The sequence below is a fragment of the Prorops nasuta genome, unplaced genomic scaffold (genome assembly GCF_024137725.1).
Source record: "Prorops nasuta isolate Cenicafe-Biocafe unplaced genomic scaffold, Cenicafe_Pnas_1.2 PNAS00017, whole genome shotgun sequence".
NCBI classification, from domain to species: Eukaryota; Metazoa; Arthropoda; class Insecta; order Hymenoptera; family Bethylidae; genus Prorops; species Prorops nasuta.
This window is the reverse complement of record NW_027116814.1, coordinates 4,720,978-4,747,339: the sequence shown is the minus strand read 5'-3', so window position 1 is coordinate 4,747,339 and position 26,362 is coordinate 4,720,978. Positions and strand designations below refer to the sequence as shown.

The window sequence follows — 26,362 nt, the reverse complement described above, 5'->3', positions numbered from 1 at the left end:
TCAAGCGTTTCTAGAAAGCCATTTCCTTTACGACAAACATTTAGAAATCTGCGACTCTCCAAATGTCCAAAAAAAGCAATGACGTAACGGCGTTAAACGTTTATATGTATATATATATATATATATATATATATATATATGTTTCTTGAACATTTCCTGATATTCTTTTCTCCGATTCTTTTGCCAATACGCTCAAAATTTGTCTATAGTGCACTGGCGCAGAAAACAATCTATTTATCAAGCAATATATATAGTCTGTAATAAAAACAACACTGATTTCATTGCGCAATTAACTTTGAAAAATCACTGATCCTTCACTCTGTCACTCTCATACTATATAGGATTCTTGCCATTCATTGATGTGTTCCAGGGATCAATGATTTTTCTCCACAACACCCTTTCCCCTTGTTTTTCCAGAATCAAGCTAATTCTATCATCTAACAAATCTATACGGTAAAGGAACAACTACTCGTGTAAAAACAGCCATTCTTTGCAGAGCCAAGTCGATTATTGACAATTATAATTAACCAATTGGCGCAAGCAAAGATTCAACTTGGAAGGAAGAATGGATTTTGAATGGATATTCCTGCTCCTTCCCTGCAAGAGGGCTGGCAATAATGCGATTTGGCATGCTTTCCTTCGTTAATTGCGCGCGTTGCTCTTGGCATTATTTTCTGCGCATCAATGGTGCCCCCGCACCGTCGCGTGAAAACTGGCCAAGGATCAAAATAAATGCTGGAGAATGAAGAAAAAATTTAATCTGGAGAAACGCACGATAAACACTGCTACGCACAGCTCTAATGAGAACCTATAGCGTGTAACTGATGCGTATCGCGTGTAGCATGGATTTTGTGATAGAGATAAATAGAATTTTCAGTAGCCGTACCGCTTATAATTCGACGGCATATTATGAAACCTAAAAATAATAACAGAGTACACGATTAAAAGCAAAATTCTTGCTCGTTCCATTGGTCGCGAATTTAAGCATTCGTATATAAAGAAATGGGACGGATGAAGAAGATTTAGGGATACAGCCAAATGGAAACTGCGGCGAGTTTCTTGTTTTTTTTCTTTTCAAACTGTTCTTCGAATAGAGAGAACCCCGCTACTATATCCTTGCGTGTATAGTTACACGTGCAAATATCTGGATATAAGGAGTGACGTAGTTGGCGAATTAGAGAGGCACGATGAGGAGGATTTGACGTCATCGAGACCGACGGGACGAGAGCTTGGTTGAAAAACCAATCGCTGAAAGGGATGCTCGTGGTTCGAGTATGAAGGAGGAAAAGAGGGAGGGAGACTCGGGGGTGCGTTATAGAGAGAAGAAAGTAATCCGATCGTCGTACGCCGTGCCGTATTCCCCGACGGGATTCCCCGCCGATGGATTTATTAATGTACCGGTGAAACCCTTTCGGATAATCCTATTAGTCGATGCATCAAAGGTTATTAAATATGCGCTCCAACTAATTTCTCACGATTCGAGAGAGACTGCTTATTTAGCCATCGATACCAATGCAAAATTCTCACTCATTCTCTACACAATTTTATTCCTTCCACTTTCATTTTCTTTGAATTTTTTTAACCAAAGTCCACACGTTCATAAATGTCACTGGAACTTTCACAAATCTTCAACTGCTGCGTGGCTCGCAAGAAGAATTTTAATTTATCGAATCTAAACTCACGGGCTCGGAGGTTGACGAGAGAAAGATGTAGAAAAGAGAAATATAGGAGTAGAATGAAAAATTGGAAGAAAGGAGAAAGCGTTCCGCGATAAACGACGTTCAGCAGCCAACTGGCTTGTGTCAATTGGCTTGCTGCCCAGTTTTGCAGCTTATAACTTTGGTAGCTTCGTGCAAAACTAGAGGCGGAGCTTGTTCGCGAGTCGCGTCGTGGCAAAGATTAGGCTGATGACGCGCGAAAAAGAGTGAAAGAGTGAAAGAGCGAGAGAGAGAGAGAGAGAGAGAGAAGGCGCGATGGATTTAAGCAAGCATCTCCCCCTCTATTCCCCTCCCCCAAAGGTTCGTCGAACTCTGCAGAGTGTGTATCATTGGTCGTTGCAGCGATTCTTCAACTTGAAATTCTCAGCCAAAGAAATGGGTCGAGGAGAGAGAAAAATGAGGAAAAACAGTGTGGAAGCTCGACTCTTCCAGCATACTCTCCGCTGCATTTCCATTCCCGCGTTCTTCAAAATAACGCATTTTCATCCATGGGTATTTTCCAATCGACAAAAGCTCCGATAAAATTTACGTTTATCGCATACCTGGAAGCACAAAAAAGTATAAGTTCCAGTTGGGGCAAAGATTAAAATCGCACGCGAGTTTCCATTTGACTCTGGTCGATAGAATAAATTGCTGGTATTTTGGAGTCGAAAAGATTTCTTCATGGCTCTCCTGAGGAGACGCGCGATTAGAGGAGCTTGAGAGAATCGAGGAGAGAGATCGCGGTGAGCGGTGAAAGGTCCTTACCTGGAAGAGCTACCGATACTACTAATACTGGCACCGTCGGCGGTTCTCCTTTGCTCCCTCGTGAAATCACAGTCCGTGTTATCACACTCGGAATTGTCAGAGTCGCTCAATCTCGAAGCTGTCGGCGGACTCAGATGAAAATCCAGGGACGTCGTTATCATCTCATCCGGATCGGGATACCGCCTGAAAATTGTTTCCATTAATCATCTTATCCAGAGAACCGAGGGGTTCCTCCCAATACGATCGATGGATCATCGGTATTAGCACGTTCGTGCGTGGTGTTCAATGGGATTGCACATCGTACCCTTCGAATTGGTGTTCGCCGTGAGCCAAGAGAAGGTGCCATTCAGGCTCGTCGTTCAACGGGCACGAGGCCAGCTCGAGAATGACCTCACCGAGGAAATCGTTGGCCTGATACCTATAGTCCCAGACTGAAATTTCCAGGGCCCTCTTCAGCAACTGCGACCTTCTAATTCCATCGTAAACAAACGTTTGATTCCACCTAGGGTCGTTGGTGTTCGCCAGGGATTCCGTTCGATTCTTCGAGTTTTCGCTGAAAATTGCAACAACGTGTTAATATACATGTGTGTGATACGTATGTATATATAATGAAGGACATTTCACAATTGGAGCAATATGACCTTGAATATTTTCAAGAGAGATCTTTGTACTACGAGATGGAGGGGTAGGGGTTGATAAAAAGGACTGACCTCCTATCTGGTAGCAGGAATATTTTGGCGTATGGATTCCTGGGCTGTCCATTGTGTCTTGGCGTGAGACCGGAAGCGCAGAGGATCGTGACGATCAGTTGGAGGCTGAGGTGGTCGTATCCGAGTTTGATTTGGATGCTGCCACCGATGTTGCAAGCGTGCTCCTGTTTGTCCGTTAGCCGGATGTGGCCGGATTTTCGACGACCTTGGGCGTAAAGGTCAGGCGAGCCAGGCGAGGTCACTAAAACCGACGGTTTCTCGCGCCTCGCGTCGTAAAGCTCTGCAAGGATGGCGCATCACCGTCAAAAATCTCTCAATTAGTTGATCTCTCTTAGGCTTAATTAGTCACTTCGGGGAACATTATTATTATTGGGTTTTGGGACAATGGGGAATGGCATTCATGGCCGTATCGACAACCGAGCAGGAAAGCATTCCACACCCAATGAGATTTCTACCTTTTTTATCAGCTTATTTTGGTTACTCCCCTCCCTCCCCTCATATAAAAAATCTCACCTTCCTACACTCATACTTTTCATCAGTTTTCTCCATTCTTAATAATAGGAACGTCCCAGCCACGATGGCAGAAGAAGAGTAGATGCACGAGGAACTCTCTTCTGCTTCTCAGACTTCTCCCACAGGTCAGAGTCGCTTTTCGGGCTAATCGAGCTTTCGTGTGGTACAATATCGCAAGAATAGAGAGTGGTCGGTAAGCGTTAATTAGTTGGTTCGGTGGGTAGAGAGTGGGATGAATATAGCAAGAGGTGTAGGAAACGTGGCTGAGAGATTTCATTTAACAAACTTTCGGATGGCTCGACGATGAAAATGTGCGATAAATCTTTGCAGTTTCGCGAACATTTATCTTGTAAAGTTGAATCCTAGCGCATATAACAATACCAATACGTGTACAAGGAGGTATACACACTTTATCATTTATATATACATACGTAAATATAGTACTTCATTTACGCAAATAAGTAAAGGTACCCTTGCTTTTACATGTACATAGGACCAAGTATAGTTTACAGACGAGAAATGTATAAGAGACATAGACGTGAGAATGACATGTGATATAGAAAAGTTGTTGCTCCCATAAAAGACTATCGTACGGTGGTTTGGCAGGGGTGCAATAATTCTACTGTTCTACATTCTACTCTTAAAATATTGAAAACATAGAAAGCCAAACAATTGCTCGTCCCTCGTTCCAATCTCACACTGTTCTTTTTTCAAATTTGATTGGTTGTAAAAAAAAAGACCAAGCACAGAGAGAAAAAGTGGATCGAAAAATCCGTAAATCCCTGAGGATTCGCGTATTCTCGATCAGTGCTGCAAATTCCTGCCTCTCTCTCTCTCTCTCTTCGGAGGGGGAGCTGTTCAACGACAATGATTTAAAAGAATCGGAGGCTCGACAGAGAGGTGGGGAAAGACATTGAAATGGAAATGTGAAAAAGATTGAGGCCTACCCCACAGGATACATTTCTTAAGACCTGCAATGCGAAAAATCATATAATCTGTGATAATATAGAGTAGCAGTGTCCAGTGGATTAAAAACTACTTAAAACTAACTATATATCATATGCAAATAACGCAAAATCACTCTATACGGACTAGTACTGGCATTTGTCAAATCTCTCTATCGCTTATTAATTGGAATTGGCAATCGAGTGAGCAATCACGCGACATACAGGGTCTCTGATCAATAATCACGTAAAATACTCATCGATGTTTCATTGAGGAAAAAAAGGGAGTGGAATTGGATAGAGGGATAATCGTCCATAGGAAGGAAAAATTAATTCCAACGTCAGGATTAGAATCGGAATTGGGAGCAGCATTGGACTTTTCTCATCGTTGACTCATTTTCCTCAAGGATGAAAAAACACTGACTCGGTGAGGACGGGAGGGTGGGTGGGTGGGATATTTTGCAGAGGAATTTTGTTCGCAGCGTTCTCCACAAGGGATAATCACCTTTGTGATGCGGATGTTGGGTGGCCAGGCTGGATTGCCTCCACTGAGAGGGATTTGAGAATCTTCTGGGCTGTTGTATCGACGCAGTAGTCGGTATCGACGATGTGCTGCTCATCATTCCTGGACTACAGGACCATTTCCGGCTAACCACCAACTCCACCTGGGATTCTTGCCTGGATTCCGCTATTACGTCGCTGACCTCTCGAAAACTCTTACCCTGCAACGACCTTCCATTCCATTTCAATACCTCGTCACCTGCGAAGAAGATGGAGCATTAAGGTCATTGATCTTGCGTGTTTAAACAGGATTTTATTTTCTTTTTGTCTAAAAAAAAACCACGATAGAGGGATATTAGAAGAGTGTAAGGTTAAAATGGTGCTCTTACCAGGTCTGAGTTGGCCCTCCACGTCCGCTGTGCTTCCTTGCTTGACTTTTTCGATCAAGGCACCCCTGGAACCGTCTTCCAAGAGTTTTCCTCCGACGACTTTAAGGCCAAATATACTACTACTGCTTCCAGAGCAGGATGATTTTCGCAGGACCATGTGACGAATGAGCTTTCGTCCGTCCCTGCTCGGTTGCCACGTTAACGGATGCTACGAAATCCCGGAGAATATTTTTTGTGCTTTCTCTCTCTCTCTCTCTCTATCTCTCTCTCACTCTCTCTACTTTTCTCTCTTTTCCAATTCATAGTTCTCACAATTGCCAAAATTACCACACACGCGTCTCGCGATGCAAGATCGAGGAAAGGATCGACACTGTTCCTTCGAGTCTGACTATACATATATACATTGCAAGAAATTCTCAGGATATATCGCTACTCTCCCACATTCTTCCTGTCTCAAATAATTCTTTCTCTCCTGTAGCTTGCATCGAAACTCCAGTGTGATATATAGTAATAGATTTGTGTGTATGTACATGTACATCGATTACGATAACGATAATAATAATAATGACAATAATAATCTAGCAGCATCCCATTTCTCTGGCTGATCGTGCACGAGGCAGGCAATAGATGTAAAATGAGATATATATATATATATATCTAATACTGGTTCCCGATTAAACACAATTGATAAGTAAACGCCCCCATTTTGTCCTCCTGTTGTTACTTCAAAAAAAGAAGTTGACAAACAAACGATTACCACAATGAAGTACCGTATATATACGACGTACCGGTACACAGGATGTACTTCCGTCCGTATAAAGCTGATCCTGAGCGGATCTTTGATTTGGTAGATTCGACAGAATGACAAAAAAAAAAGAAACAATTTTCTCTCTTCGACTCTAAATTCACCGGTGAACTTTGACCGCGCTTCTCGCCAAATGGAGCAAAACAGAGTGAAAGTGTCGTGAACAGCCAAGCATGCACTGAGAATTGAAACGATACATGCGGACACATGCTTTGCGTACAGTTAACATTCGATCTTCGCACATCAATTATCGCGCTCCCAGAACAATCCAACGTTTACACGACAAGAACGATTTAAAATGATAGTCCGTTTGTAAAGAAGGAGATTTAAAATGGAGTCTCGTGGAGAACAATGAAAATCAGAAAGAATTGGAAAAGATCATGCAGAATTGTTTTTTAGGGTCCAGTGTGATCGTTGTATATAGTGCTTCTTGCATATACAGCTTTCTGGTGTAACGAGAAGGAGCTTTCTGTATCTCACGAGAATGAATAAAGAGAAAGTGAATCGAAGGAAATTGTGGGAAACGACGAATGTTCCGACTGACGATAGGTATACGGGGTAAAAGCTATACAATCTATACATATGTATTGGTACAGTATATATATGATATACGATACAAGAGCTCTGATCTTTTTGGATGAAAGTCCACTGGCTATATATAGTCAACTGGCTGGCTTTCAGCTTTCTAAGCTGTTCGTGATCGCATGGAAAGGTTTCAAGGTCAAGTGGAGTATAATTCTGCCCGTGGACACGATCGGCTAAAGAAACGTACTGGTGTGCGCGCGCCGATCGGAATATTCTCTACACGCGAGTATCTTTGGAATTTTGCAGCGTTTTTCCCATTTGCTTCTATCCGGCTGGCATCGCAGCAGTGTTCCGCTTTGAGGAAAGGTCGAGTACCTTGGGCAGGTCGCCCCTGTTGCTGTCTTCGCTGCTCGTAAAGTTGCTACAAGTTTCTATGCCGGAGTCTTTGGTCGCACTGTCTTGGCTACCTTGCCGATCGGCTTCCCAATCCTCAAGGCCACCGACATTGGTCCCTCCGTCAAATCGAACTGTTTTTTTCCCCCTCTTCTCCGTGAACCTGATGAAAAGCACTTCCAATATGGTTTCGTTCTAACTTTTTCTTATCGTCATTTCTCTCAACCTTAACAGTCCCCTCTCCCTCTCTCTTTCTCTCTCTCTCCCTTTCTCTCGATGAGAAGTTGTAAAATAAAAAAGAGGGAGAGAGAGAGAGAGAGAGAGAGAGAGAGAGTGAGAGAGCGAAAGAGAGAGAGAGAGAGATAGATAGAGACAGACCTCCTACTGTCGAATCGCCACTCTTCTTCGGCGGAAGCAGCGGTGTTCCTCGGATAGCTTCTTCCGACTACAGAGTTCTCCGCTCTTCGCAGTTCTTCCAATGGTGGATGAAGACCGTTATACTCGATACCGATCCCGCTCACTGCAGCACGATGATGACCATTTTGCCTTGGCTCACTTCCGGACATGGCGCTTCCAGGATGACGCTGACGATAGTAGCCCTTCCCTACAGTACCAAACTTTCGTTTTTTTTCTCCTTTCTCTTCAATTCTCCTCATATTCCTCTCTTTACTTTTTTTCCCCTCCCCACTCTCTTTCGTCTCGAGAATCCACGTCGAGACCTCGCCTCGCACGTGTGTATATATATATATTTTTTTTTGTAATCAGAGCAGCCATCTTCATCCATACTCCATACCCTCTCTGGTAGTTGGTTGATTCATTTGATTATTTCTATATATACCTGATGTGGTAACCATGGACAGATCGGTGGAGGGTTGTGTGCGTGTTTATATGCGATGAGAGAGAGAGAGAGAGAGAGAGAGAGAGAGAGAAAGAGAGAGAGCGTCCTTCGAGACCACGAGGCATAATCGGGGCCAACACCGATGCTCGGAGTAAACGTGAAGGGTGCAAGCGTGTTTGTGTGTGCGCACGCGCAAATGCGTGCCTCTCTCGTGCGTGTGTGTACGCTCGTTTGCAATAACGTCTCTCCGTCGTTCAGAGAGAATTTTTTTAAAAATTTGGTTGAATCGATGGAAAGAGAGAAGAAAGTTTCTTATCAGTGATAAGAGCGAACGTTCTTCCTGCACGACGAATGAATTTTACGCACACGCACGCACGTCCACGTAGGCGCATGCACAGATACACGTAAATATATATATATATATATATATTAATATGTATATATATATATATATATATATATATAGAGAGAGATACATCGATTAGAATTAAATAACAATGGTTTATATGTATCGGTATATGTTGTTTGTATTGGAGAATATATATATATATGGAATTTCCAAATGTTGGTGAGAAACAACAAATTGGTATGTTGTGTCTGTGAAAAATTTGTTAAGTACCGCAAAGTACTGCCGGCTGATTCTCTCCACAGGCATTTCCCTCGAGCTCCTCGACGTGATTGGGATCGCTGCTTTCTCCCCTAAAATTTCATCCAGCTCTTTTAAATAAACAAATCAATGACAGAGGCAAAAACCAACAAATCCCATTTTCAAACTCTCCAAACAAGCGTTTCGTTCACCTGCACTCGCGACTAAAATCTCTCGATTCAAATAAATCTTTTTTTTAGTGGTGCCAAGAGCGGTTATTCGCGATAATAGTGAGAAAATTCATTAACTGTACTCTAATCGAGCCAAGAAGATATTTAATTGCTACTATTCTATATAAATATATAAGATTTATTTCGACCAAAGGATTTTCTTCTCAGTGTGCAAAATGTTTCGAGATAAATCACAGCGTTTGTCTTTTCCTCTATCATAATTAGGAAAGTACATAATTTCAAATTAAATTCAGTCGTAGATGGGAGAACTCGTAGGATTCGTCTCGTTACATTCGGCCAGCTGAACGAGGCTCAAAATCGCGAGAAGGATCAATTTCGAGCGAGATATTTCTCGTTGCCATGCATCTTGCTGCGAGGATCCTAAAAGTCATGTGGTTTCCGGAGATCTTTCGACGTTTACCAGAGGGATGAGCCTCGGTCGTCCTGGAAAACTGATCTAAAGGGTTCCCCTCCTGCCGCACGAAACTCGTGCATGTCAACTTCTACACAACTAATCTCTAATGGCTAATTGCATTGTGCATCTACGAATGGGAGCAACAACACCGTCGCTTTTCTAACTCGTCCTCGTCGCACAGATTCTCTCACAATTTCTCCATCAATGACATTCGCAGTTACCTGGATAATAAATAATAACAATAATAATAATAATAATGGAAGAAGAGGATACTAGAGGGTCTTTTACGCGACGTTTCTTCTTTGTTTCTTTTTTTGGGGGGGGGGGGGGGGGGAGTTCCTTTGAATAATCTTGTCTTGAACCGTGAGCGATGGGGAAGAGTAAGGGAGGGAGAGGGGGTATTAATAAAATTAGGCAATGGTCGGTAACGAGAGAGGAAGGTACAAGAAGAGAGAGTAGGAGAGCCAGCGGAGAAACAGAGTTCCAGACAGGGAGTTGGATACGGCGAGGAAAAGAGTATAAGGAAGTTTGGTTAAGTAGAAAAAGGATAGGAGTGGGTGGGTGGGCGTGGTGCTGGTGGAGGAAGGAAGAACGTTTGAAGAATGTTCGCCCACGTGCTGCTGACTGACGTCACTGGACTAAAGCGTGGGCGACGGTTCGAGTGAGGGGAGAGGGGGGTAAAGAACTGGACAGGGGAGGGGTAGGGGGCAGCGTAGGCCGAAAGGATCGATGCAACAGTCCAGGAGAACTGCTGCAAGCCACGAGAATTCCCGTAGGTTACCGTTGTCACCCCGTGTACACCGATACACCAACACGAGCGCTCCGACGGAATATTAAGGATGCCGGTAATTTTAGAATGTCAACGGTATTCGGCTCGACCAATCCATATCTCGACATTCTCCACTTCTCCCCGTCTTACCAAGCACGCTCTTGTTCCACTCGCTCGATTCCTAATCCCCCCTTCTTCTTCTCCTTCTACTAGTCCGTCTGACAAAACACCGACTTTCACCACTTGGACAAAATCTCACCGGAGACTCTATTATTTTTTAGTAGCGAAACTTGGAAAATGGATTAGTTTTTTAGAGCGAAGATACGGATGAATGAACTCTGATGGCAAGAGTGTGGAAGTGGCGGGGATAAATGGGGAGCTTTAAGCCAAGGGGTTAATTGGCAGGGGAGGCGTGTGTATGTATGTTTGTGTGTGTATAGAGAGAGCGAGTGGAACAAGAGACGACTTAACGAGCCATGGGGAGAGAGGGAGGGTCGTAAATAACTGGAAGGGAGTAAGTATAGAGAAGCAAACCAGTCAGTAAACTGGTTGACCAAACGGTAAACTGGTAAGTCAGCAAACCGGATAGTCAACCAAATTCGTTGACAAAGCAATCAGCTGTCCAGTAGACTGGTAAGTGAGTCAGCCAAGAAATTATTCAGACCAAGGAATCGGTTATCCAATTGTTACCCCCAAAAGCGAATGGTCGTTTACTACCCTTTTTGTCCGATGGAAACAGCTATTTATGAGAAAGTTGGGGAAGGGATGTATCGATGAGGAGGAGATGGAACGTAGATATGTGTTGTGTATATGACTCGCAAGCATTTCTTGCTCCAAGCTGCTATAAACAAAGACACAAATGCACGTGTCTGTCCACGCTCGTTCTTTTCCTCCTCATATAATTTCCTTCTTCCAGCTAAAGCGGACATACTTGCTTGTAAGAGCATCAATCCCCCCAACCTCCCGTTTCTCGCTAAAAACTTACAAGGCCAGAATTGTCCCTAACAAATTCATTTAAAGTATCGCTAATTAGCATCAAATAGGGACCCTTTGCCTAACGAGATCCCAGCTAAATTCGGGAGAAAATGGAGAATGCTTCGTCCACACTTTTGTTCTATTGAAGAGAAACCTTGGAATGTTGGATCGTCGATATTTGTTTGGATTTTGATCATGTTGGCGAGTAATAAACTAGACGAAGGCCTGGATCAATAATAATCGCTGAGTTTTTGCTACTGGTGTTGGTATGATAAGAGGCCCGAGATACAGGGGATAATTTGGACGAGTAACCAAGACTGCAGCTTGGATCGAGCAGGATGTCTACTACTACATCGTCGTAGACACTCACCCTTCTCGGACTCGTCGGGCTCGTCGCTGACGCACTCCGGGGTGCTCCGTTCTTCCTCGCTGCTGCTGAAGCTTCTCTGTTGCTGAAGAGACGTTTGAGAAGGGTGAAGCGTCGATTGCTGAGCGTGCAACACGTGCTGTTGCTGAGGAGACGAGTGAATTCCCAAATGAGGCGAAACAGCCACATCGCCAACGTTTATCGACTGATCGTAACTCCGCAGCTCCGGATTTTGTTCCTGAAAGTACAAAATGCTAAATACAGGCGTTTTCCTTGAAAATCTATCACGAGTCACGCGTCGAGTGGATTTATACTAGAGCAACGGCTGACCCAGCAGTGGGTCAAACCGGGTTGAGAGCGTGTTAACCCCACAGAGACTGACACCGTTTAAATATTCCGTCCGACCAAACCATTGTTTTTCTACTGAAACTCGGAGAGCCTGACGTAGACTCTCTTCCCTGATGGATCGGAATTGAATATTTTATTCCGAGTTGAAACTCACTTGATAGAGCGACCTCTGCCTCGGATAAGTCTGAGGATGCTTCTTCATGAGACCGTCGATCTCTCCCTGGTACAAACGTGGATCGTCCTCGGGGTATACTGCGGGATGCCTCGGTGTCTGCTGCATAGGATAAGAATCGACGACGACGTGGGGTGTCGGCAGAGTTCTCGAGTGAGGAGAAACGGACATTTCCATCTCGGCGTCGCACGATTGCATGCGATGCGGGGGCATCTGAAAGGCAAGTGGAACAGATCAGTCATTGGTCATCCATCCCCTTCGGAGGAACGTTCTTTCGATACAGCACGGATCTGTCCGACTTGAGTTGAACGGTTGGTGCTTGCGCGTATTAAAAGAAGAAAGTGATAGAGAGAGAGAGAGAGAGAGAGAGAGAGAGAGAGAGAAGAAACTGTCCAATCGACCTGTTCTTGCTGGGAGTATTGTCTCCTGAGTGTGCTTTGTTGTAGGAGGGACATGTTCTCCTTCTCGCTGTGCGCACGTTCGAGTTTCGGCCTCTTGTCCAGGCTCTGATCGACGAGGCCTTGAGGGCCGATGCCCTGCATGTCCTCCTGCATCAACATTGAATTATCCACGCTGCCCAGTCTCGTCTTCATCATCCATTCTCCAGTCTTCAACAAAAGCTCCTGTTTCTTCCTGCAAAGGATGCACACCCACACCACCTGAAAAGATAAAAAAAAAGAAATCAAAATTTACACAGGATCCTCTCTAGAATATCCAGTGGTGGGTATCACTGCATGGTCAGCCACGAACGAGTACGTAGCACGAATGTCGGAGTTACGTCACAAGGCCAAAGCGGGAAACCCTGAGCAATTACATAAATCAAGCTGGAGCGCATACTGTCTCGGCAGTTGATGCAAACACACGCACTCGTCTATAGTACGTTATTTAGCAAAGATCCATCCGAAAACTCCAATAAAGAATCCATATCTTGGCCAGCTATAAATTTTCCCTCGACAGCTCTCGCTTGATATTCGATATTCAATATTCAGTGGAAAAAGACATTTCTGGCAGACCAAGCTGAATATTTCATATCCTTTTCGATTAGCCACGGTATTTTTTGCATCACGGGACAAGGAAATAATCGTGCCGCGGGTAAGAATACACGTGCAAAGCGATCCATTTTTAAGACGGTCCGCTCTACAGAGTTTACATGGAATTTTTCGCCGACATTTCTCCCTTCGAAATTCGTCTTAATTGGCTATAATTGATGGCGAGTGGCCGTCGGATTTCACGGTGCATTTGACTGGAAGTATCGGCTGATCGAGGTCGCACGATTGACCTGATTTACACACACACACACTATACACCAATGAGGGGATAGCGCAGGGTCAGCCGAAGCCGCTTTTCTCCCGCGCATACCTCGAGTGCGTGGTTCGTTTACGCGGTGAACTTTAAATTCTGCAGCCGGAGAGAGAGAGAGAGAGAGAGAGAGAGAGAGAGATAGTCGCATAGAAAACAATTGGGAGGTTTCGACTCGACGATAAAGCACCGATGGAATAACGATCGACGTTGAATGGATAGTGAGGAGGGGAAGGGGAGAGGGGGATCTCGCGTGGCGAATTATCGATTGACAGTGGAGAAGGTGGACGATAAAGCAGACGGGCATTTCGGATGGAGATAACGGAAAAGGAAAGCGTGCGTGTGTGCGGACTAGATATGTGTAGGGAATTAAGTAGAGAGGGACGACGCCTGGTCGGACAATTTCTAGTTTTGATCGAGCACTCTTCCCCTTTATCCCCCGCCCCTCTACGCTATTATTCCTCACTGACCAAGCGTGCCTCCCTCTGGATCTCCTCTTTCTTTTTGGCTATGCGTGCTGACATTTCCTTTCTCGCACTCGCTCTCTGCCAGACTTGGATCAATATTTTGCGTCACGTATCCCCCTGCACGGCGTCCTTTCGATCAGCCGCCTACTCTAGCGTGACGTCAGACAGGGACGCGCCCCATTCATAGGCTCCCACGCCGCACGCTCTATCTCACCCTCCCCTCCACCCTCTCTCTCTCTCTCTCTCTCTTTGATACCCTACGCTCCCCTAATCTTGGAAATCTCAACGAAAAAGAAAATTACAACCCTCGCAATACATCTTTTACTTATTTGAACAAAAGTGGAAAATCTACAATGAGAGAAGGTTGCGATCCTTCAAGGTTGATGGACAGAATTAGGCCGTGCTATATTTTACCATTAACGCTCTCTTCTCTGCCGCGCGTTAATAGCGGAGCTTCGCGCAGCCTGAATGTGCAATGTTAAAGGTTATACCAAATTGGCTTAAAATAGCTTGATCCATGCAAAGTGCACCGTCTTCAATGTGGTGGAATAAAAAAAAAGTGTGAAAGAACCTTTAACCTCGCCCTACACAGGCCTGACCACGTCTTCCTTTTTCTCCTTTTCATCCTCGACCCTCCCGCCCCCGTAGCAGCCAGTAAAGAACCAAGTGGCCACTCTTAATAGGCTCTCTAATTAAACATCACAGCGCCATCTTTAACGGCGTATCTTTCGAGAGTGAGAGAGACCCTTTTACTCGGTCTAATTAAACGTACGAGGTTTTCACTCCTTGCACGGCCCTCATAGGCATTTTCCTTCGTCGCTCTTGTCCAAAACGAAGGGAGACTCGAAACAACCAGTGGAGAATGCCAAGACTAGTCGGACAATGTGATTTACGCGTCGCGCCGGTTCAATTCGACTGTTGTTCCCCTTCCAAGTAGAACAAGCCTTTGACGATCCGGCGGGGAGTACAGAGCGGACACGCATAAATTTCGGGTTTTCTTGTCGTTTTAAACGGGCGTGGAATGGTTGTGAGAGGCTTTAATTGATTGCATCCAGTGCGTTGTGGAGGGGGGGGGGGGGGGGGGGGGGTTTGTAGGATAATTTCTTGGGAGGTCGGATGGATGTTCACAGGAGGAGGCCGGGACTCCGACAAGCCGGAGCAAATGAGGCGAGAGGGCAGGAATAACGCCTACCAATCGATACCATCGTAACTCTCTATGTTCGCGCGCGCGACAACTATCCCCTCCCCCCCCCCTCCCCCTAGTCCTACTCCTCCACCAACTACCTCGTGCGTACACAACCGGATGCCCAATCGACCAAAATAGAAACTCCAACGTTCCTCCTATAATATCGTATTTCTGTACAACAGCGCGATCCATGTTATAGATCAACCGAATGAATTTTCTGTATTAAAAACTGGATACAGGTTGAGTAAGACTGGATATACTCGGCAATTACGAGGAGACTACGTCTTGTAAATCGGATATTAATAATGAAACGAAATGAATTGGGATTTCCAGGAAATTACGACGTTGCCAACGGAAATGGGACAACTATTGAATGACAGCGTCGTCGTAGTGGCGTCGATATGTAGAAAGGTTTGCGATAACGCTTAATTGGCGCCAGCCAAGAACATTTAACGAGGCCAGGGGACTCAACTTTTATCGTTCTCCCCCCCCACTTCGAGGCTCTTTCAACTGCTAAATCCCTCAATGACGAATATCGATTTCCACGAGATGGCTTGTTGTTTTCTTACTCGCATTGTCAAAACAATTACAATTCTATTCCACTGTAGGGCTTCGTCACCTGTATCGATGGAATGGGGCGAGGGTCTGGAATCAATCAGACGGTCCTTAAGAAATGAAAATCGTATCGCGACGACCGGCGAGGTTGTTCGGGAAAATTTGTAGAATAAGAGATGAGGGTAACTGTGTATAGTGTCCCTCTACCTTGTTCGAGCGTAGAGTGACCTTTCCGCCGCAGCGTGCGCAGCACCGTATGTTGCAGTAGTTGCAGAGGTGACCAACGCCGTCGGCAAACTTTGTTTTCAGGCATACGTGACACGTGGCGCTCAATTCTACACCTTCCTTTTTGTGTTTTTCCGAGCGAGCCCGTATAGTCTCCTCCAGTACCTGCACCTCGTCCTGCTTCTGCCTGCGAACCAAAACGAGCATAAATACCATTCGTAATTATAGACAGAGAATGGAGAACGGAATAACCGGAATGAAAAATCTGCATGAATAATTATATACTATGGATAAAGAGGCTTCTGAAGTGCGGGTACACGGCGCGTGAAGTGGACGCGTCGTGTGCGCGCACCTTTGGACCAAAGTCACGCAGCAGAGTGATTTCGCGGAAGAAGCCAACGATTTTTGTATTGTGAACGGTCGACGTATAAACATTGAGACGTCGAGCGTTTGTGTACTCCGGGTAGCGAGAAATGGAGGCGAAAAAGCTTTTGTATGCATTTCTTACGTCTGATCTCTCCCCCCCCCCCCCCCCCCCACCCTCCAACAAGCTACACAGCAAGCCGATTGGCTCTTATGCAGCCATCGTCAAAAGACTCGATACTGTGCTGCTAAAGTACAAAAATAAGCACGGCTACTGAGAAAACGCCACGCTATATAAAAGGGTAATTGGTAAAAAGAGAACGAGCATATCGTATAAGAGGTAAATATAGCAAACTAAAAATTTTTCTCTCGCATCGAAAAAAAAACGAGCGGTATTCGAGCGATTAATTCGTTTCCTGATAAAAGGCGTTATAATAATGAAGCAGTGAATTATAATCATAGCGCGCACACACCAGATGAAAAACTTGAGTTTGGAAGAGAGAAAATTCGTGGAAAGAATGCAACCGTCGGAATCTGAAACTCGGTTGAATAAACACGAAAGACTATAGTTCAGAAGTAAACAAAGAGGAAAGAATAAAAAGAAGTGACTCCGAGAGGCTTCGCGCAGAGATCATGTGCTATTTTGGTCTTTGTTATTGAAGGTCGATATAGATGAGTTTTGTCGGTTGTGAAAAACTAAGTCGGGATAAGGCGTGTGCGTGTGTGTGTGTGTGTGTGTGTGCAACAGAGATATAGAATGAGAGAGAAACTTACTGCATGATAGCTTTTTGCTGCGCCTCCTCCTGCTTCTCACGCTTCATAACGGATTCAATGATTTGTCTCTCCTCCGGAGTGAGGTGCGACATATCGGGAAATTCCTCCATCTCTGATGGTTTCCCCGGGTTAAATCCGGGCAATGGGATCCGGTTGGACGGCGGCGTGGTCGTCGTCGTCGTCCTCGTCGGCGGCACGTGGTCGGCTGCTGGATGACCCAGTCCAACCTGACACTTTCACTACTACTACTACGGATGGCGAGGATGACATCCGCCGCCGAGGTGTGGTTGTGTGTCTGTGTTTGTGTGTGTGCTGAACTTTCACCTCGAAATCGTCCGTAACGCGATGCTACGCTAGTCCCGCAAGAGTATCGTCCAAGGGGACCGTCGCCTTGGGCTGGATCCCGAGGAGCCACGTAGACGACTGTGCTGGGTCCTCCGATGGGTGTCCCCGCTGCAGATGTTTCTGCTGGCGTCGTTCCTGACTCTCCTCCTCTTCCTCCTCGTGGCGCCTTTCGTTCTCGACCTGGTCGTCCACGTTCTCTTCTGACAGTTCCCGGTCGTTGTACTCTTCGACTTCCTTGTCTTCGTCCTCCTCTTCGTCGTCCCCGTCCTCGTCGTCCTCGTCTTCGTCGTCCTCGACGTTATTATCTCTCGTCGTAGGATTAGCATCCGCGGCATCCGCGTTCCAAGTCATGTTCACTGCCTTTGAGGAGGCTCTCGCATTCTCTCTTCCTGCCACGCCGAGCGTCCGAGCTTCCCTGATGGCATCGAACCACTTTACCCCTCCAGCTCTTCTCTCCTCCCCTCGCTCGATCGCATCCTACCAGGATCCACCCGTATGCCCCTAACCTCCCCGCCTCTGCCGCCGCCGCGTTATTCCCTCTCTCCTCTCCCCTTACCTACGGTTACGTTGACCCGGTGCACGGATCCCTACGACTCAAAAGTGCATCGATCCAATCCCGGAAACGGGTCACGGGCGACCCAACACCGTTTGCACACCTCAAAACCACTACACAGAGTTCACACTCTTCTATACCGTTCCGTACTCTCCAAGCAACCGCTCTCTCTCCACTAGAAATACTTATTTTTCCCACAGAATCAACGGGCCCACGAAATAACGTTGCTATACACACATAAATATCTTAACGAGTTTTACGCCAATGGACTTATCGGACGATTATCGTGTTCCTCCTGGTTGACTGACATGCGACACGTCCACTACGACAGAGCCACCTTTATATAGTTCCATCCACTCTAAATTCTGAGAATCCTTCACTGTACTGACTGTATCGCGTAAAAACAGATCTCTCACTCTCACTGCCACTAACTGACGTCCAAGTATCAAGCACCGATAAAAATCCTTGATTAGACGCGAATGCTTTTTTCCAGTGATCGTAATGGTGCTAGGACGAGCGCCAACAGAGCTGCGTACACGCCTCGATATGGCCGAATTGCCCGGCTCGTTCAGATTTCCCCAGAAAAACTGGTTGGTCGATAATGAAAATGTGGCAAACCAATCGATATCCCAGTCAAAACCGTCGCTGGAAAGCGAACAAAAAGAGAGAAAGAGGTATGCGCCACCGAGCTTTCTTCACACGCAAGAGGGTCCTCTATTTTTTCCTCTTTTTTTTTCGATTATGCGGTTCTTCTCCCCCTCCGTCTCCCTTGTTAGTTGCCTGTACCACTGATTCGCGATCTGCCCTCTATGCTCTACCACGATCCTTTTCTTGCTCTTTCTTTCTCTCTCTCTCTCTCTTTCTTTCTTTCTTTCTTTCTTTCTATTCTTCTTCGTCACTCTCTATATTCCTTCGAATAAGTCCAAGGCAGATAACCGTTGTCCAAAATTCTAAGAATCGTGCGACCAAAGCAAAATCACTGACTGTAAATTCCTCGTGTTTGACTTTAACAGCCACAGATGGGTAGAAAGCAGAAAGAGTGCACTGTGGAAATAGTTTGATGGAGATGGAGGACGGCTCAATTCGACCAACTTCGTAAATGCTCGGGTAAAATCGGGTGACATCGAGCTGACGCGCCGACGCCCCGAAGTCCCCCTCCCCACCACCACGAAGCTCCAATCAACCCCGGCAAATCATCCATCTTTTCAAATACTTAATTTCGTATTTCGTATATTTCTTTATCCCTTCTTACCATTTAACTTTAAAAACAATCTGAGTTTTTCCTAATCACCTATTTTCTATCTTTCTTAAGAAACTCTTTCATCTCGCGTTTATAATTTGCTTTTTTTTTCGTCAGGGATTGCTTCCCACCGTTGCCGCGTTTTTCTTGAATCTCTTATCACCCATTCCACGCGAACCAATGAAAACGAAAGCTCGATCGTTTGCGTCACACCAAAGGTCGTATTGATCGAATTTCGAACCAATCAGTGTGCTCGTTGAGAACATTTACCACCTGTCACCAAAACCCCGCTAAATTCGACTTTTTTTCTATTTCCTATCAATCGCACTAGAAATTTCCCTATCAGTACTACCAATAATATAAAAAAGATTTTATGTTTTTACCTTTTATTATAGCAAAATCCGTTTTTACTTTAATGACGAATGCAAATTTTCTGTATGGAGCATTCTTCGAAATCATCCATTATTCTTTACGTATTTACTAAATATTTTCTTAGAAAAGGATTCGGCTTTCCATAAAACGTTTTAATAAAGTATATATTTATAAGGGGATCACTTTCATGCACTTTTGGTATTTTTTATGGAAGCGCAATAATAATAATTACGTATAGGCATGCAGAACGAAATGCAAATGAAAAACCATTGGTTGTTTCGTGCAGATCTATTTACACTAGAGTCTTAACTATATTATATTTATCAAGAAATCAGCAAAAAATAGAATGTGGATTGTGGAAACGCAAGAGACACTGACAGGAATATATTAAATTTAGAAAATATAGCGCTATTTGTTCCAGATTGATAAATCGCAATAACATGGAAATATGTATATAATTGATCAAATCAAATATCGATTTAATTTTAGTGTGTTTATTGATTTTTATGATTAATCCGATTATTCCAGTGTGTGCTAGTGCGTTCTGTTGTATACTGATCTTTTATGTGACAATAGTGTCAGTCACTGTCAGTACTCAGTACTGGCAGAAAATAATGGAACGCATCGAATCTAAAAAAAATACCAGTCAGTCCAGTCACTGCTGACACTGGCTGACGCTGACACTGCTGTAGCAGCTGTGTAGACGCCAGACAGCCGCTGTAGTTAGCCTGAGTCAGTCATCCGGAGATCCTGCTGATCTAGATAAACATTTAGTTTTAGTTATATCATATACATAATATTTTCAAGATAGCATGACGCAAATGAAACAAACCAACAATAACGAGCGTAAGTCTTCTCATAAACCGTCTGCTACATTATCATTAGTGTTGTTTAGGATTGCAAATATTCTAACCTAAAATGAGTTAATAAATTCATGGTAACGTAGATGTGTACTAAGAGCGGTGCAAAGTTCGCATGCTTTTTTTATCTGGATGCGATAGTACAATTTAAGGCCGCTTCTTATTTTTAAAATCATTGCGATACAGGTAATTTATTGTCAATGACTAATTTATACAATGCAACTGGAGCGACGATGTAATAACATGCTCTGTCAGGTAGATTTTAGGTAACGTTCTGTGAAACGTGAAAATGCTTGAAGGAAATATCTTTAAGGATATTATAATTAAGTCAAAATATTGCAGAAGCAAAGATGTATTCATTTTTGAAAACAATGAACTCCATGAGTTCCCGAAGAAATGCCATGGTGAGAGAATATTTACAGAAGCAACTAAACACGGTTGTAATGGAAATGGAAGGAGCCCAGAAAGATGCAGAGAGCGGTGCTGTTCAGAATTGCGAAGAAACAATGGCACTATGTTCTGTATTAGAGGCTATCTTTTTGCATGGATTAAAAGACAGTATTTTAAATCAAGTAACAGAAGTCCTTAAAGGTCCAGATTTCATTGCTATGCCTCAGCCAAACTTTTGGGGCCCTTTGATGGTATTTTCACATAGACAAACAATAGATCAAATTCAGGCTTTAACTCAAGTATCAACAGAAGTTGGTTACTGTAGAGCATGGATTAGGGTTACATTAAATGAAGGGATACTAGCTAATTATTTTTCTTCATTAAGGAGGGACAATTCTGCATTAAAGCCATATTACAATCGCTTTGCTTTTATCAGAGATCTTGACCTTATTGAAATAGCAGAGAGATTAATAGAGAGCCTAGAATATATTCATTTTGACTTGGCTTGTAACAGCAGCCTTCTAAATTGCTGGTCCACTACACCTCTGATGATGGCTGGTATATGGACTCCACCATTGAAAACATGTCCTATTTTTAGTGCCATAGACATTGCAAAAACAATCACTAATGATATACCAATTAGTAGTATGAAAGACACGATTGACACAGCTAGTTCTGTTGGAAGTTTTGGCTCCTTTGCTTCAAGTCAATCTGCTCTAAATAATATGGCATATTTTACAGAGGATGAAACATTCAAATCAATGTTGAATGCTATACCATCAACTAGTAATGTACAAACATTGAAAGATACTATTGTTGAAAATGGAGCTAGGAGAAATGAAACACAGGAAAATCTTCACAGCGAGGGATTAAGAAACTATGCTGGAGTTGATGGCTCTTTGCAAATACATGCAAGTACCAGTATCAGTAATGCTGAAAATGAAAGCGATAAAAAATTAGAATCAGCCAATGATGCTAATGATACTGATGCAGTGACAAAAACTGTTGGAAATTCCCTCTTCAATAAATTAGGTTGGTCAACGTCATTTGAGGATGGTGATTTAAACTCATCAATGATTTCCCAGAATAGTACAGATACACCAAGGACTCCAAATGATGGACCCACCTATGATGCTCTTATCCAAAGCTATCACCGTGCTGGAAACTCCGATATCTCGGACATGCATGAATTTTTGAAAACGTATCTCAAGGTGGAGCCTATCGCGGAAAAAAAAAAATCTGAAAGCAGTACCAATGTAACTGAATCTGTATGTATACATGAACTACCGGAACTTCTCAAATAAATAAGCGTAACGCTAATTTAAATTATTATAATTATTTTTAGGCAGAGTTAAATCTGGATGATCAGCTGGGCAAGCTTCCAATAGAGAAAGGTTTGGATCTACAAAACTATAGTTGCCTTGAATGCGGATCCGCAATTGGTATGACATTCTCAAAGGCTCATGTATGTTCATTCACCGGAGACTATTATTGTATAAATTGCATGGCTCAGGAGGAATATTTGATACCATCGCGAATGATTCATAATTGGGATTTAAAACAATATACTGTCTCCAGGAGATCTGCGGAGTATTTGAAAAACTGCTCTGCTCTCTTGGATTTAAAAGTAATAAATCCTAGAATCTACCAGGCGGTCGACACAATGGCGCAACTGCAATCTTTACGAGTTCAGTTAAATCTCTTGAGAGCTTATTTATTTACATGTCGCGAACCGATCATAGAGTCGCTACATCAGAAGGTCACACCACGAGATTACCTATATGAACATATTCATCAGTACTCCATTAAGGATCTTCTTGATATAAATAACGGAATCCTAGCACAGCAGCTTCAAAAAGTAATAGAATTTGCAAAATGTCATGTTATTAATTGCTGGCTTTGCAGTCAAAAAGGATTTATCTGCGAAGTATGTAATAATCCAAAGGTCATATATCCTTTTGAAGTAGGCTCTACATACAGGGTAGGTATTAGAGCTATATACAAAAATCCTAACCTCCGCTAACCGATATCGTTAACCAAGATAAATTTTTACAGTGTGGCATATGCAATGCAGTATTTCATTCTACGTGCTTAAATGCTAAAATGCCATGTCCTAAATGCGAGCGTAAACGTAAACGCACGGACCTTCCTCTTTTAGACATAGGATATTCTGAGCCATTGGAGGAAATCGCAACTTCATCGGTAGTTAATGTTAATTGATAAGCAAATATTATTGACATAATATATTACAGTATTTCACTCCTATTGTACAAAGGAAATCAAAAGAATAAACTTGATAAAGCTTCTCGCTTCTGTATATATATAAAAATATAACTTTGTACAGCCTCTAAATTTTTGCGTTAACTTAATTTAATAACGTTTAAGATAATCTCGTATAAATTCTTATGTGATTTCTATTGAAATGCAAATCGTTTATGTATACAAAATTACAATATATAATGTATATAATATTTTTTTAAACTTTATATACAAAGTATTAAAATATAAAAGTATCTATATTGACAATTATCATTCATTATAGTTAATACTGCAGTCATATGTTTAGATGGATTTTTCAATACATGAAATATATACAAAGATAAAATAATGTATTTGTATATAATTCGTTTGTACGAATACCTTGAAAACACATTGTGCTTTCTGTCGCATAATCATAAAAATAGCGTCACATTGCAAAATACAAATAATCATTGCTGTAGTATACTATAACTGGTCATAAGAGCGATTGTACGGATATAGAAAATCACCTTGTTATTTTGTAACTATTAATACTTTGTTCAAATAAATAATATTATTTAATAAATAACACCAAAAACGGTTGCTTTTAATGATCTATAAAATGACCATCCTTTAGTGAGTAGGTCCGGCCCTTAAGCCGTTCTATATCTGACATTTCATATAAAAGTAGTAAAATTTTAATTATTAAGATTATAAAGATCATTAACAATTCTCATATTTTGTACTTCTTCGCTTAAGATGAGGTTTTCATTAATATTAACTGCTAATTTGCAGTATATTCTATTTTTCCTAATTATATTGTACAAATTTCATTTAAATTATTTTGATTTATAGTATCTATTGCCCTTTAGAATATGGTTAATGCAGGGACTTAAAGTAAGCGGAAGGTAGAATCGGTTTATCGGATAAAGCTGCCCGCCTAAGCCCACCCTGCATAGTACCTGTTGCTGTCTTCGATTTCAAGGTATTGGACAGAATAGGGGGACTATTGTTTTCCATAATAGTTGGTGCCGAAGACGTACCCCCAGTATTACCTGCCACTTTATTCAGGCTATTAGCGCGTTCCACTGGTGTACTTGTACTTGAGATTTGGCCACTTTTATTAAAAGTAGTTAATCCAACTGTATTGTCTGTAATGCCGTTGGTAGTAGTGCGGGTCGTAGAGCGATTACTCTGACTGCTATTCGAAATTTGAACAATTGGGTTTCTAAAGGGCAATGTGTTCAACGTTACTGGCTGTACGCCATTCGGGGCTGGCGTTCGGGTCTCAAATCTGTTGTGAAATAATTTATTCGTCCTTGGTAAAGTTAAGTGAACTGATGATGGCACAGTTATAGGTCCGGGCGTACCGCTTTGTAACGGTAATTGATTATCCGCCAGTCGACGATTTAGCCAATTGATCACTGCAACATAAAAGATTGAAATGATAATAGAATATCATTCGGTGACAAGCTAGCGAAGCCACATTTCTTTTCTATTTACCGTTATCATTATTCTTTATAATCTTTTCCTTCTCTTCCAACTGATTCTGCAATGATTTTAATTGGTTTTTTAAGTCGTCAACTTCAGCCTTTGCCTCCTTTGCTTCTTTCGCGCAACTTTCAATTTTAGTCTCTAGCTGGCCCAATTCTTTTTGCTTTGTATCTAACAATCTTTCTTGCTCCAATGCTATGCTAGTTCTTAATTTTAATTTAGATTTAACAGAGGCCAGCTCAGTCTGAAGCTTTGTAATAATTTCATTAGCCTTCATCAACTCGTCACTCAAATTCTTCAAGGAACATTTCTTTGACTGTAGTTGACTCTCTTTTTCTGATAAAAGATCATCCAAATGTTGCTTCTGCTCTTTTGCATTTTTTAACATTTCTGTCTGTTTAGTAATGAGCACGCATTTATCTTTAAGTTCTTGCTCAAGAACAGCAACCTTTGTACGCAAAGTATTTACAGTTTTATCTTTATCATGATAGTCCAAGTCCAGCTTTGAATTCTGTTTCTTAAGTTGAGCAAGATCCCTCTCAGCCAAATTTAATTCCTTTTCCAGGTTTTGCAATTGCTTAGCTTGCTCTTTGTTGGTAGCTTCAAGGTGAATTTGCTTATCCTTATATGTTAAATTTTGAGTACGTAGTCCAGCTAATTCAGTATGCAACTGTTTAACAATTTCCGTGTGCCTATGTTCTACTTCAATCTTTTCCTTTTCACACTGGCGTTGCCACTCCAATTTAGCTTCGAGCAATCTACAAACAAATCACTTTTATTAATTTTAAAGCAGAAACTAATTGTACATTTTAACCAACCTATCTTTTTCTAAATTAATCTGTTGAGATGAGTGAAGTTGCAGTTGATTCTTCTCCATTAAGTATTTTTGCTCAAACTCATCCAGCTCCTTTGTCTTAGCTTCGTATTTAGCAGAAAGGTCATTGATTCTTGTTTCCAAATTAAGTACATCTCGGCTCTTATGAGATACTGCTTCTTTCAGCTGTTTAACTTTCACAGCCATATGCGTCTTTATGTCAGAATCACTTGCAGGTAAAATAATCAAGCTCAGATGACAAAGATGCTTGAAATTGTTGGTTTCCACCAACTTGAAATTCCACTCCATAGATTCCTCTTCTAGTATCATAAGGAATTTTGGTGGAGTTTTTGACATACTTGAAGGTTGTACACTGCATTGCTCAAAAAGGCAAATGAGTTGAGTAGCAAAATTGTCAAAATCAACAAGCAAACCCTGCTGGCTCTTCAAGACTTTGAAGTCATCTTCTGTGATGAGTAAAGAATATAAAAAACAAGGGTCTTCGTCATCGGATAACAAAACGCAGAGACTCTGTAAAAATAGATGTTTAAATTGACAGAAACATATTGTAAAATTGGGAGGGGTTAAGAGTAGATTTTTGACGTTTCATTGGGTATACCTTGCGGCAAACCGGACTGATTCCCGCGTGAATCTCCAAGTTCACCCTGAGATCTCGTTGTCGTTCTTCTTTGTTATGTGGCTTGAAATAAACTCTTTGTACTTTTGTGTACAATACTTCGACATTGTTCAATTGAAGTCCAGAATCACTGCCAGCTCCTACGCCCGACAAATTGTTGAAGTAGTTCATAATTAAATCCGGATTATCCTCATCTGTTAATCGAAGCCCGAGAAACATCGGAGGGAGCAATCGAGCATTCTTTGACTCATTTTTTATATAAAAATATTTCTTAGAGAAAAATCCTTGATTATTAGTTCAACAAACACAAGCTTTCAAAGCTTTCAAATTGGACATCGTAAATCGACGCACGCATAAAGTACAGTGCTGCCACCGTCACGCCAAGCATAACCAGCATAAAAAACATTAGTACCCCATCGTCCCCATCCCTCTTTCAATATGTATGTATTTCCCTACCATCACGCACGCGTCACAGCGTCTCTCTCTCTCTCTCTCTCTCACTCTCTGTTGTCCATCACCCGCCTGGCTCTATCCAACGCTGTTCATATACCCACGCCATAAAAACTCCATGTATTCCACAGTATTCAACACCCACACAGCATAGG

General features: G+C 42.6%; 4 protein-coding genes across 10 annotated transcripts in view; 1 reads left to right on the top strand and 3 right to left on the bottom strand.

Annotated features, from left to right (window-relative positions):
• Rim (Rab3 interacting molecule) overlaps nucleotides 1–16,948 on the bottom strand; it is a 35,625-nt gene extending 18,677 nt beyond the window's left edge. For all 5 annotated transcript variants that reach the window (XM_066736963.1, XM_066736964.1, XM_066736962.1 and 2 more), the window contains exons 1-14: nucleotides 16,815–16,948; nucleotides 15,660–15,864; nucleotides 12,347–12,604; nucleotides 11,928–12,158; nucleotides 11,429–11,663; nucleotides 7,624–7,849; nucleotides 7,228–7,408; nucleotides 5,523–5,730; nucleotides 5,138–5,392; nucleotides 4,636–4,659; nucleotides 3,176–3,455; nucleotides 2,770–3,018; nucleotides 2,466–2,648; nucleotides 887–916 (exon numbers count right to left, since the gene is read on the bottom strand). In XM_066736963.1, coding sequence (XP_066593060.1) covers nucleotides 887–916; nucleotides 2,466–2,648; nucleotides 2,770–3,018; nucleotides 3,176–3,455; nucleotides 4,636–4,659; nucleotides 5,138–5,392; nucleotides 5,523–5,730; nucleotides 7,228–7,408; nucleotides 7,624–7,849; nucleotides 11,429–11,663; nucleotides 11,928–12,158; nucleotides 12,347–12,604; nucleotides 15,660–15,864; nucleotides 16,815–16,924 — 2,675 coding nt within the window. In that variant the 5' untranslated portion in view covers nucleotides 16,925–16,948. The remainder of the gene's footprint in view (nucleotides 1–886; nucleotides 917–2,465; nucleotides 2,649–2,769; nucleotides 3,019–3,175; nucleotides 3,456–4,635; nucleotides 4,660–5,137; nucleotides 5,393–5,522; nucleotides 5,731–7,227; nucleotides 7,409–7,623; nucleotides 7,850–11,428; nucleotides 11,664–11,927; nucleotides 12,159–12,346; nucleotides 12,605–15,659; nucleotides 15,865–16,814) is intronic.
• A 206-nt stretch (nucleotides 16,949–17,154) lies between these two features.
• On the bottom strand, nucleotides 17,155–18,778 carry LOC136779402 (nucleolin-like). The gene has a single exon (XM_066736978.1). It carries the CDS (start codon nucleotides 17,508–17,510, stop codon nucleotides 17,163–17,165), a length of 348 nt encoding a protein of 115 aa, XP_066593075.1. The 5' UTR covers nucleotides 17,511–18,778; the 3' UTR covers nucleotides 17,155–17,162.
• A 1,232-nt stretch (nucleotides 18,779–20,010) lies between these two features.
• Nucleotides 20,011–23,611, top strand: Plekhm1 (Pleckstrin homology and RUN domain containing M1). 3 transcript variants are annotated; one of them, XM_066736970.1, is made up of 4 exons: nucleotides 20,011–20,370; nucleotides 20,444–21,842; nucleotides 21,920–22,555; nucleotides 22,630–23,611. In XM_066736970.1, the coding sequence occupies exons 2-4, from the start codon at nucleotides 20,535–20,537 to the stop codon at nucleotides 22,792–22,794; spliced, it is 2,109 nt and encodes a 702-aa protein (XP_066593067.1). In that variant the 5' UTR covers nucleotides 20,011–20,370; nucleotides 20,444–20,534; the 3' UTR covers nucleotides 22,795–23,611. The 3 variants fall into 3 exon arrangements, with proteins under 3 accessions (XP_066593067.1, XP_066593068.1, XP_066593066.1); XM_066736971.1 differs by having other exon boundaries at nucleotides 20,440–21,842; XM_066736969.1 differs by having other exon boundaries at nucleotides 20,011–21,842.
• A 76-nt stretch (nucleotides 23,612–23,687) lies between these two features.
• On the bottom strand, nucleotides 23,688–26,279 carry LOC136779398 (spindle assembly abnormal protein 6 homolog). The gene is made up of 4 exons (XM_066736972.1): nucleotides 25,740–26,279; nucleotides 25,125–25,651; nucleotides 24,316–25,064; nucleotides 23,688–24,236 (listed from the first exon to the last, which is right to left on the bottom strand). Exons 1-4 carry the CDS (start codon nucleotides 25,974–25,976, stop codon nucleotides 23,692–23,694), a joined length of 2,058 nt encoding a protein of 685 aa, XP_066593069.1. The 5' UTR covers nucleotides 25,977–26,279; the 3' UTR covers nucleotides 23,688–23,691.
• Between the last annotated feature and the right edge of the window lie 83 nt (nucleotides 26,280–26,362).

What these genes read in the sequence shown, in the direction of transcription:
- LOC136779402 (XM_066736978.1), bottom strand. Translation starts at nt 17,510, where the DNA reads ATGACTTGGAACGCGGATGCCGCGGATGCTAATCCTACGACGAGAGAT.
- Plekhm1 (XM_066736970.1), top strand. Translation starts at nt 20,535, where the DNA reads ATGTATTCATTTTTGAAAACAATGAACTCCATGAGTTCCCGAAGAAAT. An exon ending in GTACCAATGTAACTGAATCT is followed by an intron (nt 21,843 to 21,919) that starts GTATGTATACAT and finishes AATTATTTTTAG; the next exon opens with GCAGAGTTAAATCTGGATGA. An exon ending in AAGTAGGCTCTACATACAGG is followed by an intron (nt 22,556 to 22,629) that starts GTAGGTATTAGA and finishes AAATTTTTACAG; the next exon opens with TGTGGCATATGCAATGCAGT.
- LOC136779398 (XM_066736972.1), bottom strand. Translation starts at nt 25,976, where the DNA reads ATGTTTCTCGGGCTTCGATTAACAGATGAGGATAATCCGGATTTAATT. An exon ending in TCAGTCCGGTTTGCCGCAAG is followed by an intron (nt 25,652 to 25,739) that starts GTATACCCAATG and finishes CTATTTTTACAG; the next exon opens with AGTCTCTGCGTTTTGTTATC. An exon ending in ATTAATTTAGAAAAAGATAG is followed by an intron (nt 25,065 to 25,124) that starts GTTGGTTAAAAT and finishes ATTTGTTTGTAG; the next exon opens with ATTGCTCGAAGCTAAATTGG.